Here is a 12,414-nt window from a genome sequence, read left to right as displayed (position 1 = left end):
TGGCACTGTGGGGAATATTGTTAAAAAGCACATGATAAGCAGCAGCCTTCTTTAGGCAACTCAAGGTGTCCAGATCAGCCCCTGGTTCTTACAGATAAAATATCAGGAACAACTTCAACACCTGGATGCTGTGTGGGCAAACTACAAAGTGACACTTTTCTGGATCTGCTGCATGCACTCATGAGCTGCTTAGGGGTGTGGGCAGCAGGCTAAATAAGTCAGAAAAGTGACCTGCCAGCATATGAGGCATACTGTTACTGAACTGTAACTGAAGTATAATCCAGAGATTAAGGGAAGCAATTACTTCTACTTCTACTTGGTACTTGTTAGGCTGCAATACTATGTCCTGTTTTTAACTATCAGTGGAAGAAGGTGGTGTCAAACTGAAGAGAATCCTGTGGTGGCCTCCAAGATGTTCAGGAGCTGGAAGCAACACCCTGTGAACAAAGTCTGGCAGAACTGAGCTTACATAGCCTGGAGGAGGCCTTAGGAGGACTTGATAGTAGCTTTCAAATACCTTTAAGGAAGTTATAAAGAAAAAAAGTCAGGCATTTCATTGAGGTACACAATGGGAGAACAGAAAACCATGATCAAATTGAAAGGAGGAAAACAATTTTTCTATATAAGGATAATTACATATTGAAACAGTTTGCCCAAGGAGTGTTTGATGATTGTTCTTGGAGGTTTTCAAGACCCACCTTGAAAAAGCCAAAAGAAAGCTCTTATCAGTTAACCTGACCTTGATTTGAGCAAGAGTCTGAATTAGAGACCTCCCAAGCACTGCTCCAACATGAATAATATGATGGCTGAATGATATACTGCAATTCCCTAAGGGCCAAAATATAGAATGAATTAGTTAACCAGTTTCACTACAACTCTTTATTTGCATACAAACTGTGTGAGTTCACACATGTCCACACAAGTAAAACTTAATATGGGAAAAAAAGCAGCAAAGAAACATTCATAGGGAAAGGGAATTCAGTGCAAAATACCATCAAGATTGATTCACTGTACATGTTTTTCCTCTACTAGTTTCAGTGTAGCAAATCTGATTTCTTGCATTTGTTTAAATCATATGTATGGTATTAAAGGCCTTATTACTAATTTTACTTTCTAAATTAAACAAAATACATATCCAAGCGTATAAAAGAATACTGTGAATTACATTGTTAAAATGGGAGGGGAAAAAACATACAAAGATTGCTTAGGGATCCAAACGATTGCTGGACCTATGACACCACTTTTTGGGAACATGCCCACAAATTATTTCAGCCATGGCCACTGAGCAGTTACACCTCAGGGCCAGGCCTGCTCAAGGGCTTGTGTGCCAGTGAGTGGTTCTGAAGCCATCAGCAGAGCCCACAGAGCAAAATGACTTAGAAAGAACCAGCAGCCAGCGGGTGCAGCAAGCACTGTTAAAGTGTAGACTTTCATTCTTATCCAAACTCTGACCTCTGCATCAGTGAGATAAAAAGTTATCCCAATGTGAGGAGGGGAATCTGGATTTGTAGCCAAATCTAGTTATCACTTTCTTCCTAATCTGTTCCTCTTTTTGCAAGATTGATTTAATTCCCTAGCCAACACAATATTATGTTTATAAAGAAGAGGCCAAATTTTCTCTGTTGTTCATTAGACTGTAACAGTGCAGACATCCTCAGGCAGCTGCAGTGTTCATCAGTTCAGAAATTACACTGAAATTCTCTTTGGATTTCAATGTATTTAAACAGGACCTGATCATAAATTGTAAGTATTTCTTACTTGTTTTTCACTGATAAACAAAGAGATTAATTCCATACTCAGCACCAGGTCTCCAGCAAGTAATCTGCATTTTTGTTTGTGGTATAGCAGTTCCTTCCTGTAACTAGTGACCCACCCACAGTCTAAGTTTATCCTACAGAGTCAAAAAAAAAACCAAAACAACCTGGGTAAATGCTTTCAAAAACTGAAAATGCTTTTCAAAAACCCTACAGGTATCATCATCTATAGCTGTAGCTATGTTCTGCTTCACAGGTTGCTTCTGAGAAAGGTTATTTGAATACACACAGTACTGCAAAAGCAACCTATTGAAAAAGCAGTCAGAGCATGGCCTACTCACTCCTCCATTGTCATTTGAGCTCTGGGTACATGGGTATGGAAATTTATGAATAACATTTTTTGAGGTGTCTAGTCCTGGTCTTTGACCTTCTGCACAGTGATAAATTTCACTGAGTATTCATAGAAATTGCAGCTCAGTCAATTTAAAGTTCACAGGAGGCACTGCAAATAGAATTAATTTAAAGAACATTTACAGATCATTTTGGCTACTTTGCTTCACCTGTACATAATACTGAGGAGAGGGGAATGAAAGAGAAGTTTACACTCAAGTGTAACCTTGTAAGCAGAGTACATCCTGGCCACATGGAAAGAACTAACTCAAGCTGTCCTAATGATTTACACTAATTATATCAGCATGGCCAGCAGGTTGAGGGAGATGATTCTCCCTTTCTGCTCCATTCTGATGTGACCCCACCTGGAGTATTTTATCCAGTTCTGGAGCCTCTATTACAAGCAAGACCATGGACATGCTGGAACGTGTCCAAAGAAGCGCCACAAGGATGAGCAGAGGGCTGAAGCACCTCTACCATGAAGACAGACTGAGAGATTTGGGGTTGCTAAGTCAGAAGACTCTGAGGAGAGTGGCTTTCCAGTGGCTTTCCAGTACCCTAAGAGGGCCTACAAGAAAGCTGTGGAGGGGCTCTTTAGGATCGTGGGTAGTGGTAGGACTAGGAGGAATGGATTAAAACTAGAGGTAGGTAGATTCAGATTAAATATTAGGAAAAAGTTCTTCACCATGAGAGTGGTGAGACAGTGGAACAGATTGCCCAGGGAGGTGTTTGAAGCCCCATCCCTAAAAGTTTTTAAGGCCAGGCTGTATGGGGCTCTGAGCAACCTAATCTAGTTGTCCCTGGAGGTGTCCCTGACCATGGCAGGGGGGTTGGAACCAGATGATCTTAAAGGTCCCTTGCAACCCTGACAATTCTGATTCTATGACTAAAGAAATCCTACTAAACTGATCTCAATGTAACAAAACAAATATTATGGGTAAAGTATACATGCTCTCTAACAAACAAATACTCGTGGCAAAAAGCTGCATTTCTGCTGCTTATCTAATAGGGTTCAGGATTAAAAGTAAACTTCCTGAACACATCAACTGAAATAAATTAGAAACAAGTAGTTTGACATAACAGATTGCACTAGAGAGAGCTACTCTATGAGCCAAAGTATCTAAGGTGTAAAGTCAGAAACTGTTTTCTTTTAAAACTGAGAAGGATATTTTTCCCCATTTTTATATCAATGATAATCATCCCATTCTACCATACAGTACAGAAAATACCATGGTCTTAGATTAAACTTTTGCAAGATGCCCATACTGTTAATTCCAACAAGAATGGAATCAACTAAAAAACTGGAAAGAAGCTAACAGTGAAGTGGACATTTTACAGTCATCATAATATGCATGTTGCTTTGCATAGTAAATTAATGTAAATGATTTAATGCAAAAAAAGTGTTCCAGTAAATACTGATGATGGAAAATGTCCCACTGAAGATTAGAGTATTTCCAGAAAGCCAAAGCAGGCAAATTAACATGAATTAGTATTACAAGAGTTATAGCTTGATAGCCTTGTAGATTACTCAAAATATTTAGCTGGCTGAGGCTAGTGCCACTCACATCATGCTCATGCAGTGCTTCCTTTCATATTCACACATGAATACACTTAAACATGTAAAACTCATACAGAATTAGAATGTGCTGACTGAAATGCCATTTCTTCCATGATTCTGTTAAAGAAATATGGAGGAACTCAGGACCACAGATTTTTTTTCTTTTCACTTTGACCTGTACAGCATGATCTGTTCTGACTTTGAAGGCACTCTCTAGATACTGTTTCTGAAGGGCAGTCAACAAGGTCAAAGCATCTTCCTTTCTGCATTGGCTGTGGGGAAAGATATCTACTGCAACTATTAACACTGGTTTTACAGCTACTAATACTTCAACAGACATATGTGCTAAATACACACATCCTTATCAACACACACACACAGCCTCAGTCTAGATGGACCCAAGGAGTACTACAGACTGAGAGGTGGGTATTTACAGCTCTTCCCCACAATGCCACTTGTTAAACACTTCATTCAGGTGTCTCCATTTCTCTGCGCTGAGTTCCACTGCAGGTGGACTGATTTTCAATGTAACACCATTACACAGTTTTCCTGACAGCAGAAATCTACTTCCTGCTAGTTTAAGCAAGTTTAATTAAGACTAGTTTACAAAGTCTTATACTTGTATACTGTGTGTTACTATCAAGGTTGTGATAATTAAGCACAACCATGATAATTGAGCCACCCATGTTTCTAAACCTATACTCTGTGTTCTTGGTACAATTAGCAAGAACTCTTTGATTTGTGTCATTTAATGATTTTCATGTTATCCTCTGCTGTCTTAATTGCTGTATCAGCTCAAAGTTCTGACTATTCTTGGGTTTTACCCACATGAAGGGATCATGTATCTTCTAAGATGTCTACAACAGATATATTACTAGATATTTACATGCACACAGAGGTAAAAATTTTAGAATATTATAGTCAGTATCATAATTTTCAAAAGCACAGGATATTCTAAAAAAGGCCAGCTGTTTCTAACCAATGTAGTTTTCTACATACTTAAACAGAACAGAAGCAGCATCTACCCAGTTCCTTGAAAAGGTGATAGAAGGTGAAATGACATTTGCCATCAATATAGTGAACATCCATGGTATTCAGAGCAACTCTGAAAGACAAGTATGCCATTACATGAAGCAAAGAAGCTTCCTTTGACAAATGAGGAATTGTATTTTTAAAAATGCTGTGGACTATTACAGCCTAAGTACTCATTAGTGTTATGAGTGCACTGAAGGAGAAACCAGACCCTTAATTAAACTGCTTAATGATAATGAGAGAAATTCATAGATGTCCCATTCACAATTAAATGCTAGGTATTTGGGAAATGCCACTTGGCAATGGTAATGTTATTTGCACCAGACCTTAAGTGCCTAGAGGCACAGTCCTGGATCCAGTGATGTCAAAGACATCTCAGCACTGGAAGATCACTGCTGTTACAGGTCTTATGTTTTGGAAGTCATTATAGTCTGCTCCTTTCTGAAGAAGTAGATGGTGTTGGGAATGCAAGATTCTCCTCAGTTTAGTTCTATGCCAATCTCATGTTCACATCCCTTCTAGGTGTAGACAGATTCAGTGAAGATATCCAACAAATGATGGGTTTCAAGCCAGGCCTCTACTGGAGATTGTGCTGGAAATTTGTTAGCCCTGCCTTTTTACTGGTAAGTGTTCATAATTATTTCATCATGGAAAAAATAGTCTGCTGCTTCCTAGAATATGCAATAGGAATCAAGAGCAAGATACTGTGCCTGATGTTGTCAGGATACATAGAAGACACTCATTTAATTATTTTTTCTCCTCAATGACATTAATTCTATTCTGTGTAATACATAGCAGTTGTAAAAGAAGCTAACTGTGGATGTGGTCATCTTCTGTTCTTTCACTTCACCAGGAGTTAAAGAAAGAAGCTCAGGCTGAAAACCTAGGCAGTGTTTTCCCTATCCCAGCAGCATCTATGTATATTAAAAATAAATCATTCTGCTGGGAAAATAAACTAATCAGATATTGGAGACTGTGTTAGAAAGAATTTTCTTTTCATTAGAGAATACTAAGTCCCCCAAATAGCTACATGAAACACTGAGGTAATGTAGGAAATATCTCTTGTAACCTGCTTGATGTGAAAAACAAGTGCTTCATTGCATTTGGGGGAGGAAAAAAAAAACCCAGTGTGACTTCAGTTGCTTTGTGTAAAGGTTAGATTCAGAATTAAACTGCAGTTTTATACTGGAATCTTTTCCTAAGCATATTAGTAAATTGAAAGCTCAGGACGAATAATGTAGAAATTTGACCTTGCTATGATTTTTGGATACTATTGCATTTAAACTGTGCATTCTTAAATCAGTTCTGGTGTTCCAAAGACACACAGGGTAGGCTTTTATAACAGCCTTCAGGCTTTTTCTTCCATATAAAAAAGCTTCTGGCATCAATTCATCAAGGACCTACAAAGAATGTAATAATTATCCATTTAAACACTGTTCTATGTAGAAGCTCATATGGAACCATATCCTGCAGCATTTCAAACATGCTGACTCAAGTAGAACAGAAAAATGTTGCACCAAGTATCCTTAGGTCTTGCACACTTGGAAACTTGAAAATTTTAACTCTTTTACCTAAAGCAGACATCTAGTGACCTAGCCAGTGAAAGGTGAAGTGGTTGTAAGTCAGCAGCTTGAGATTTCTTGGTGAAATGGCCCCAATACCTTCCTCCCAAAGCCTAAAAATTTGAGGGTCAGAACGAATCTGTCAGTCTGTAGGTAACACATCTTCCATCCATCACAATGTACAATTTTTTTTTCCAGCTGAAAGGGCTAAACTTGGAACATATCAACAGAATTAGCAGGTACCAGTGTGTTTTCATATTTGTGGGCATGATGTCACACTATGCAGGGGACACACGGAGCAGTCCTGTTACAGCTGTATGTTTTTTCAGTTTTCTGAAAGGCAACATGGATATTACAATCTTGATTTATGAGGGAAAAGTAAATTTAATTAACTTTCTTACAGCCTCTCTTTTGGGTTCATTATTCAATACATTAGGAAGGTGAAACAAATCACATAAAATTGGACAAATTGGTTTAATCAAGTAATTTATAAGTGAAAACTACAAAGATGGTCACTAGCATGAAACTAGATAGTCAACTAGTAGACTACATAATTTAAAACTGCAAATCCTAAAAATCTGGTCATTTGATCTTAGAAACAGCATTTTTACACCACTTATATGAAGCATATAAGCTGCTTCACCAGAAGAGACCGAAACCATAAGCATAGTAAATACAAATAAATTTTAAAAATCAGTTATAATGTCTTTGAGATAGAAAGAGAGATACTCAGATACCTGGTATTAGGAAATATCACCTTGAAGCTTTTTTCTCTGTGCTGTCTGCAGCTATGTACATCATCCCCCTAAAAAAACCAAACAGTATTTTTCTAACTACCTTTCACACTATCAGCTTTCATTACTCTCCCTGTGTAACCTTTGAAACCCTAAGCACAACATAATGTAATTTCAGATTGCCTTGTGGAACAGACTATATTGGCCCGGAGAACCAAAACAAGGAACAGTATATGTTTCACAACCCATATGGATTTAACCCCTAATTTTACATGCCTCCCACTGAAATTGAGTAGACAACTTCTAAATAAAGTCTAATACCTCTAGGAAGCAAAAAAGGGGACAACAGATCTTGCAGAGGTTTTTCTTGACTATAAAAATCTCTTTTTTATATCTGTAACAACGGTTTATATGAGTCAGGAGCAGACAACCACTTGATCTTCCCAAAATATAAAAAAATCTGTGTTCACAGTAGCTAAAATGAACTGTTGATAGTAGATGCATTCATCAAGAATGCAACATTTCAAACAGTAAGAGGCACAAAGCAAACAGATGGAAGGTAAATGGTAACTCTGGGTTGAAATACACCTTAGGATGGCTGCCTAATAAAACACGTGAAATTGGTTTTCCACTGTTTCTACATCTCACAAGTGTGGCTCATTTCATTTTTTTCTTCCCTAGTTTGTTGTGATAGTCAGCATAATAAATTTCAAACCTTTGACCTATGATGACTACACCTTTCCTCTCTGGGCAAATCGCATTGGCTGGGGAATAGCATTATCTTCCATGATTCTTGTGCCTGCCTATATTATCTATAAATTCATGAGTGTGCGTGGGACCTTTAAAGAAGTAAGTGAAACGTTAATAAAATGTCATTAAATGTTGCTATGGAATAGAATGGCTGGATCTAAGTTGGCAGTTTGTTTCTCTTACTCCTGAAATTTATTATTTATGAGTGACCTTTTGGATGCAACCATCAGATGGAGTGGAGTTTTGAGGTAGGATTACTGCATGCTGTTTGAGTTTCTAGATAGAAATTAGCTGTCCAGAAAGCACCATAATAATTCTGAAAAAATATTTTTATGCTGTAATTCATCCAATCGATGATATGATTTTTTTTCCTTATTAACAAAACAACATATAAGTTATGGTATCTTCATACTCAGTTCTCAGATATGTTCTTCATACAGTTCTACCTAAACAGAGCACAAGGTATGCTTTATTTACTTTATGCTGGAGTGTTGTAAATTGATATATATATACACAAAGTTTATTCAGCCCTCTCCTATCTTAGCATTTTAAGAGTCTCTAAACGTATATCCCACATGCTGGGAGAGTGGGATGTGCCCCCAACACAGTAGCCCAGTGTTAGGGTGGCCTTTATCCATTTAATGAGCATCCAAGCAAGGACAGAAGAAACACCTTGCTGGGTAACAGTAATGGATCCATTTAGCCCAGTGTTCTGTGCTCTATATATAATAGAGATATTGAGATGCAGAAGCCTTTGGTCAAAACCACATTTGCTCATTCATTTTGTAATGCTAGCTATTTTTACAGCTCTGTAGGCAGCAACTCTACAGTCTCCCCAAGAGAAATATAGCAAAAGGCTACTGTATTACATCCAAATAACTATAATAAGATGTCTAATTTGTAGCTCATAAAAGTATGGGAAAAGCCATGTTCTTAGTCTGATGGGAATTCCTGAAGCTGGTTGAAAGCTCATGATAAACCAAAATCTTTGTGATCCCAAATGTCATAGCATAGGGAAGACAAGGGAGAAGAGCTGGGTGACAGCCACTGCCTCCTTCCTCTCCTGGTACTAGCCAGGCTCAGCAAAGCACCAACAGAAAAGTGTGAATTTAGGGAATGTAAGGCCTGTGACAACAACCTACTCCTGATGTTCTTTTCCATATGCACTTGCTAAATATTTGAACTTAATATTTGCATAAACTTTCTACTGTTACCTCTTATATTAAAGGCTAACACCAAGGGGCTTACAATAAGCTTGATGTCAGTGACTAAGGTAAAGGCACATGATGCAGTGATATTAAAGATTTAAGTTACCGTTTTAAATAAAGTTCATGCTACTTCCCCATTATAGATTGGGGATTTCAGACATAATCCCACTTCATATGGGTGACTTTTTCTTCTTCTTCCCATCTGGTTTAGAGACTAGCTTACTGCATCACACCGGAAAATGAGCACCAACTCGTGGCCCAAGGAAATGTCAGGCAGTTCAAGGTTTGTATTCCTTTCACCGTGCTTCCTCTCCTGGTGCCAACCATTGCCTGTCTTTAGCAACAGCTTTCTTCCTCAACTAAGCAGAACTCACAATTTTACAGACCACTTGAGTCCAGTGCTTTAGGTTGTACCTGAACATAGTGAGATAACACCAGGAGTTGGATGTATTTCCAGACTACCGTGTGCATTGGAACAGGTCTGTCCCTTGGTTATGGCACAGCAGCCTGAAGTTATGTTTCCTAAACTCCAATTCTGTGCCACAACACATTGGAAGCAGCAAACCAAGTATTTAGTGTCAGAGCTCTTACATAGTGACTATAATGAAATTATGTGCTAGGTTATGAGGAACAGGCTTTCCCCACAGGCCTACAACTTGACTGAAAACACTGCTGGAAACTTCTTAAGCAGCCCTGAAAAGGATGTCATAGGATTCCCAACGCTGTTTTCCTTTTAGCAAATAAAATGAACTTATTGAAATTAAGTCTTTTTTGTAAAAGATAAAAAGGATGCAAATATGAAGCTTTTTACACTTATTAGCATTCATGCTGGACCACTTTCTGTCTTTGAAGCTGAAAGCAGCTACAACTCTGCACATCACCTCAAACCATGACCCAGTTTTTATAGTGGTGGCTTGTATGTTGGTACTGGAAAAAATAAATCAGCCTTTTGCATACTCCAAAAAGTACTGATTAAAATATTAGTTGGAATTTGAAAGGGAATAATCCAAATGAAGATTTATGGGATGCAGAACAGAAGCATGAAGAAAAGGCTTCCTGTTTCACAACCACATTTTATTTGATGTGGTTAAGAATATGTAGCAGCACAGCCCCCCTTCCATTTTTTCCACTCAGTTTTTCCCTCAGTTGTCTAAAGATTTAATGTTTGCCTGTAAGTAATAAATTCATTTTTCCAGAGGAAGGTGTTCCTGGGAGAATGAGCAATAAACAGCCCACTACACAGTACCAGCAGTCTGAACCTCTATCTAGAATGGCAAAAAGGAAGAAAATTAATTTCACTTCAACTAGAAAATGTTGTACTCAAATGCCAATTCTTAATGATATCTCAAACCATGCCAAACACTAGGGCCTATGAATTTGTTGCTGTCTTGAACAAAAAAATAGGAATAGCTTTGTTATTGCTAAAGCATAGTTATTTGTTCAAGATTTTTAAGTTTGTAAACAAAGCACTGACTACCATAACCAAACAAGTAAAAAAAAATAAATTTGTTGTATATCATCTGAATTTTAAAACTGAACTGAGGGCTGATTAATATGGGGACTTAAGTTCAGTCCATTTCTTATTTGCAACTGGAATCCACATAAATTTAGTTATATTTTGAAAACCTCTTTGTAAATAATTTGTCAACTACTGCATTTTAAATATTCCTTATTATTATCATTTGAATCAATAACGTTATTACACAACTGCCTCTGTTCCCTTACAGCTTCAACACTGGTTAACAATATGACACCAACAGGTTGAGGAAAAAGCCAATATGTTAAGCAAAACTGGGAATACAGAAAAGTCAAGTTCAAATCTCCCTTGATTATGCTTGGACCAGGATGGCTCAGAGGTTACCTACTGACTCTTTGAAGGATTACATCTGCTCTCTGTTCTCAATGCCTCCCTTCTATTACTTGGCTTCAAACAATCTTTAAAGACTCAGTTTAATTTTTCTTATATCCTTTGGTGCCATGAGATCCCTACATGACCAAAACTTGTGAGTTTTGCTATCGGCAGAAGTAGAGGAGAGGGGAGCAGAGAAAAAAAGCAATCTAACATTAGTTAAATGCTCTTTTATTGTGAAGAAGTGAATTAAACTCTTCTGACAGTAATAATTACTTCAGGTATTGTTGCCATGACCCATTTGAAACCAACAGCACCTGAATGTTCTTAGATCTAAGAAAAGAGTATATTTAATTATCAGGATAGAGCAACTTTAACTATGTCCAAATGTTATCAGCTTTCTTGCCACACTACCCTTTGGGATAGGAGTCTGCATCCTTCTGAAGTGAAGACTCAGTGCTTCACTTTCAGTGGTTTGTTACTAGTTTCTTCTCTTGGTGAAGAAGGTTGTCTTTGCTGTCTGCATATGTCCATGCCCTCTCCTATCCTGTTTAATGATACAAGCCCAAGAGCAGCAGGAACAGAATTCCTGCTGTAACTAAGTACAGAATACATTAAAATGGTTTTATCATATCTTCCATACTCCACAGACTTCTTAAGCTAAGTATGAAAGTTATATGCAAAAAGACAGATTTTCATCTTTTTCCTGTATTTTGTTTCAAATAAAAATTGTAAAATACTTAGGAAAAATTCTTTTAAGAATTATGGAATCTACCTAAGGCACCAAAATGCCAAACCTTGTTTTTATTTTCCTGCTGTGAACATGCTATTATTATAATCTAACCTGGATTCATCTACCAAAACCATAGCAAGAATGTGCTGAACAATAGTTCAGAATATTATATATAATAGAAGGATATTTTAGGCATAATCAGCTCTCTCAACCTATTCCAACTCTTCTCTCTAGTAGCATTATGCAAGGTAGAAGATACAGAACAAAGTCTGCATTTGGGTGCTGTTCTTATTCTGTGGTCACTCATACCTGTAGTATCTTCTCAGTGATCACTAGATTTGGTAGCTTTGAGTTATCTCTTGTATTTATTTATTGCTAGATCTATAGTAATTTTCAGAGGCTGTAGCTTCTCAACTGACTCCAGCCCAGAGTTTACTTCTGGACCTTACGTCTGAATTTTTTGCCTTTATATATTCGATTCAGCTTGTCTTTTAAATGTTTGTAGTGCTTCCTGACCACTTAGAAGGACAGGGCTTTTTATTTATAATATATATTTTGTTGAGCTTTGGGGTTTTTCCTTTTTTTAAGTAGCCCACTTTATAAAACCCAAGTGATTTTGGCCTTTTCCATTTAACTTCTGTTCAAACTAATGGAAGGGAAATGTCTCTCGTTATTTATCCTTTTCCTCCAACATAATCAATACCTTAAAACAAATCAAGTATTGCTCTTTGATTTAAACAGAGTTTCAAACACAGATGATACCTTCTTCTGATTACAAAGGAAGTCGTATTTTCTTGCCCAGCTGATGGCAAATAGCTATTCAAGACCTGTTACTAAATATATT

General features: G+C 37.4%; 1 protein-coding gene across 1 annotated transcript in view; it reads left to right on the top strand.

Moving 5' to 3' along the window:
- SLC6A2 (solute carrier family 6 member 2) overlaps nt 1–11,216 on the top strand; it is a 63,540-nt gene extending 52,324 nt beyond the window's left edge. Inside the window, exons 12-15 of the mRNA XM_030457707.1 lie at nt 5,257–5,357; nt 7,712–7,879; nt 9,200–9,271; nt 10,716–11,216. Coding sequence (XP_030313567.1) covers nt 5,257–5,357; nt 7,712–7,879; nt 9,200–9,271; nt 10,716–10,739 — 365 coding nt within the window. The 3' untranslated portion in view covers nt 10,740–11,216. The remainder of the gene's footprint in view (nt 1–5,256; nt 5,358–7,711; nt 7,880–9,199; nt 9,272–10,715) is intronic.
- Nucleotides 11,217–12,414: the final 1,198 nt, after the last annotated feature.

Source organism: Calypte anna, chromosome 11 (assembly GCF_003957555.1).
Source record: "Calypte anna isolate BGI_N300 chromosome 11, bCalAnn1_v1.p, whole genome shotgun sequence".
Lineage (NCBI taxonomy): Eukaryota > Metazoa > Chordata > Aves > Apodiformes > Trochilidae > Calypte > Calypte anna.
The sequence above is the reverse complement of the archived record's forward strand: the minus strand, read 5'-3'. Positions and strand labels throughout refer to the sequence as shown.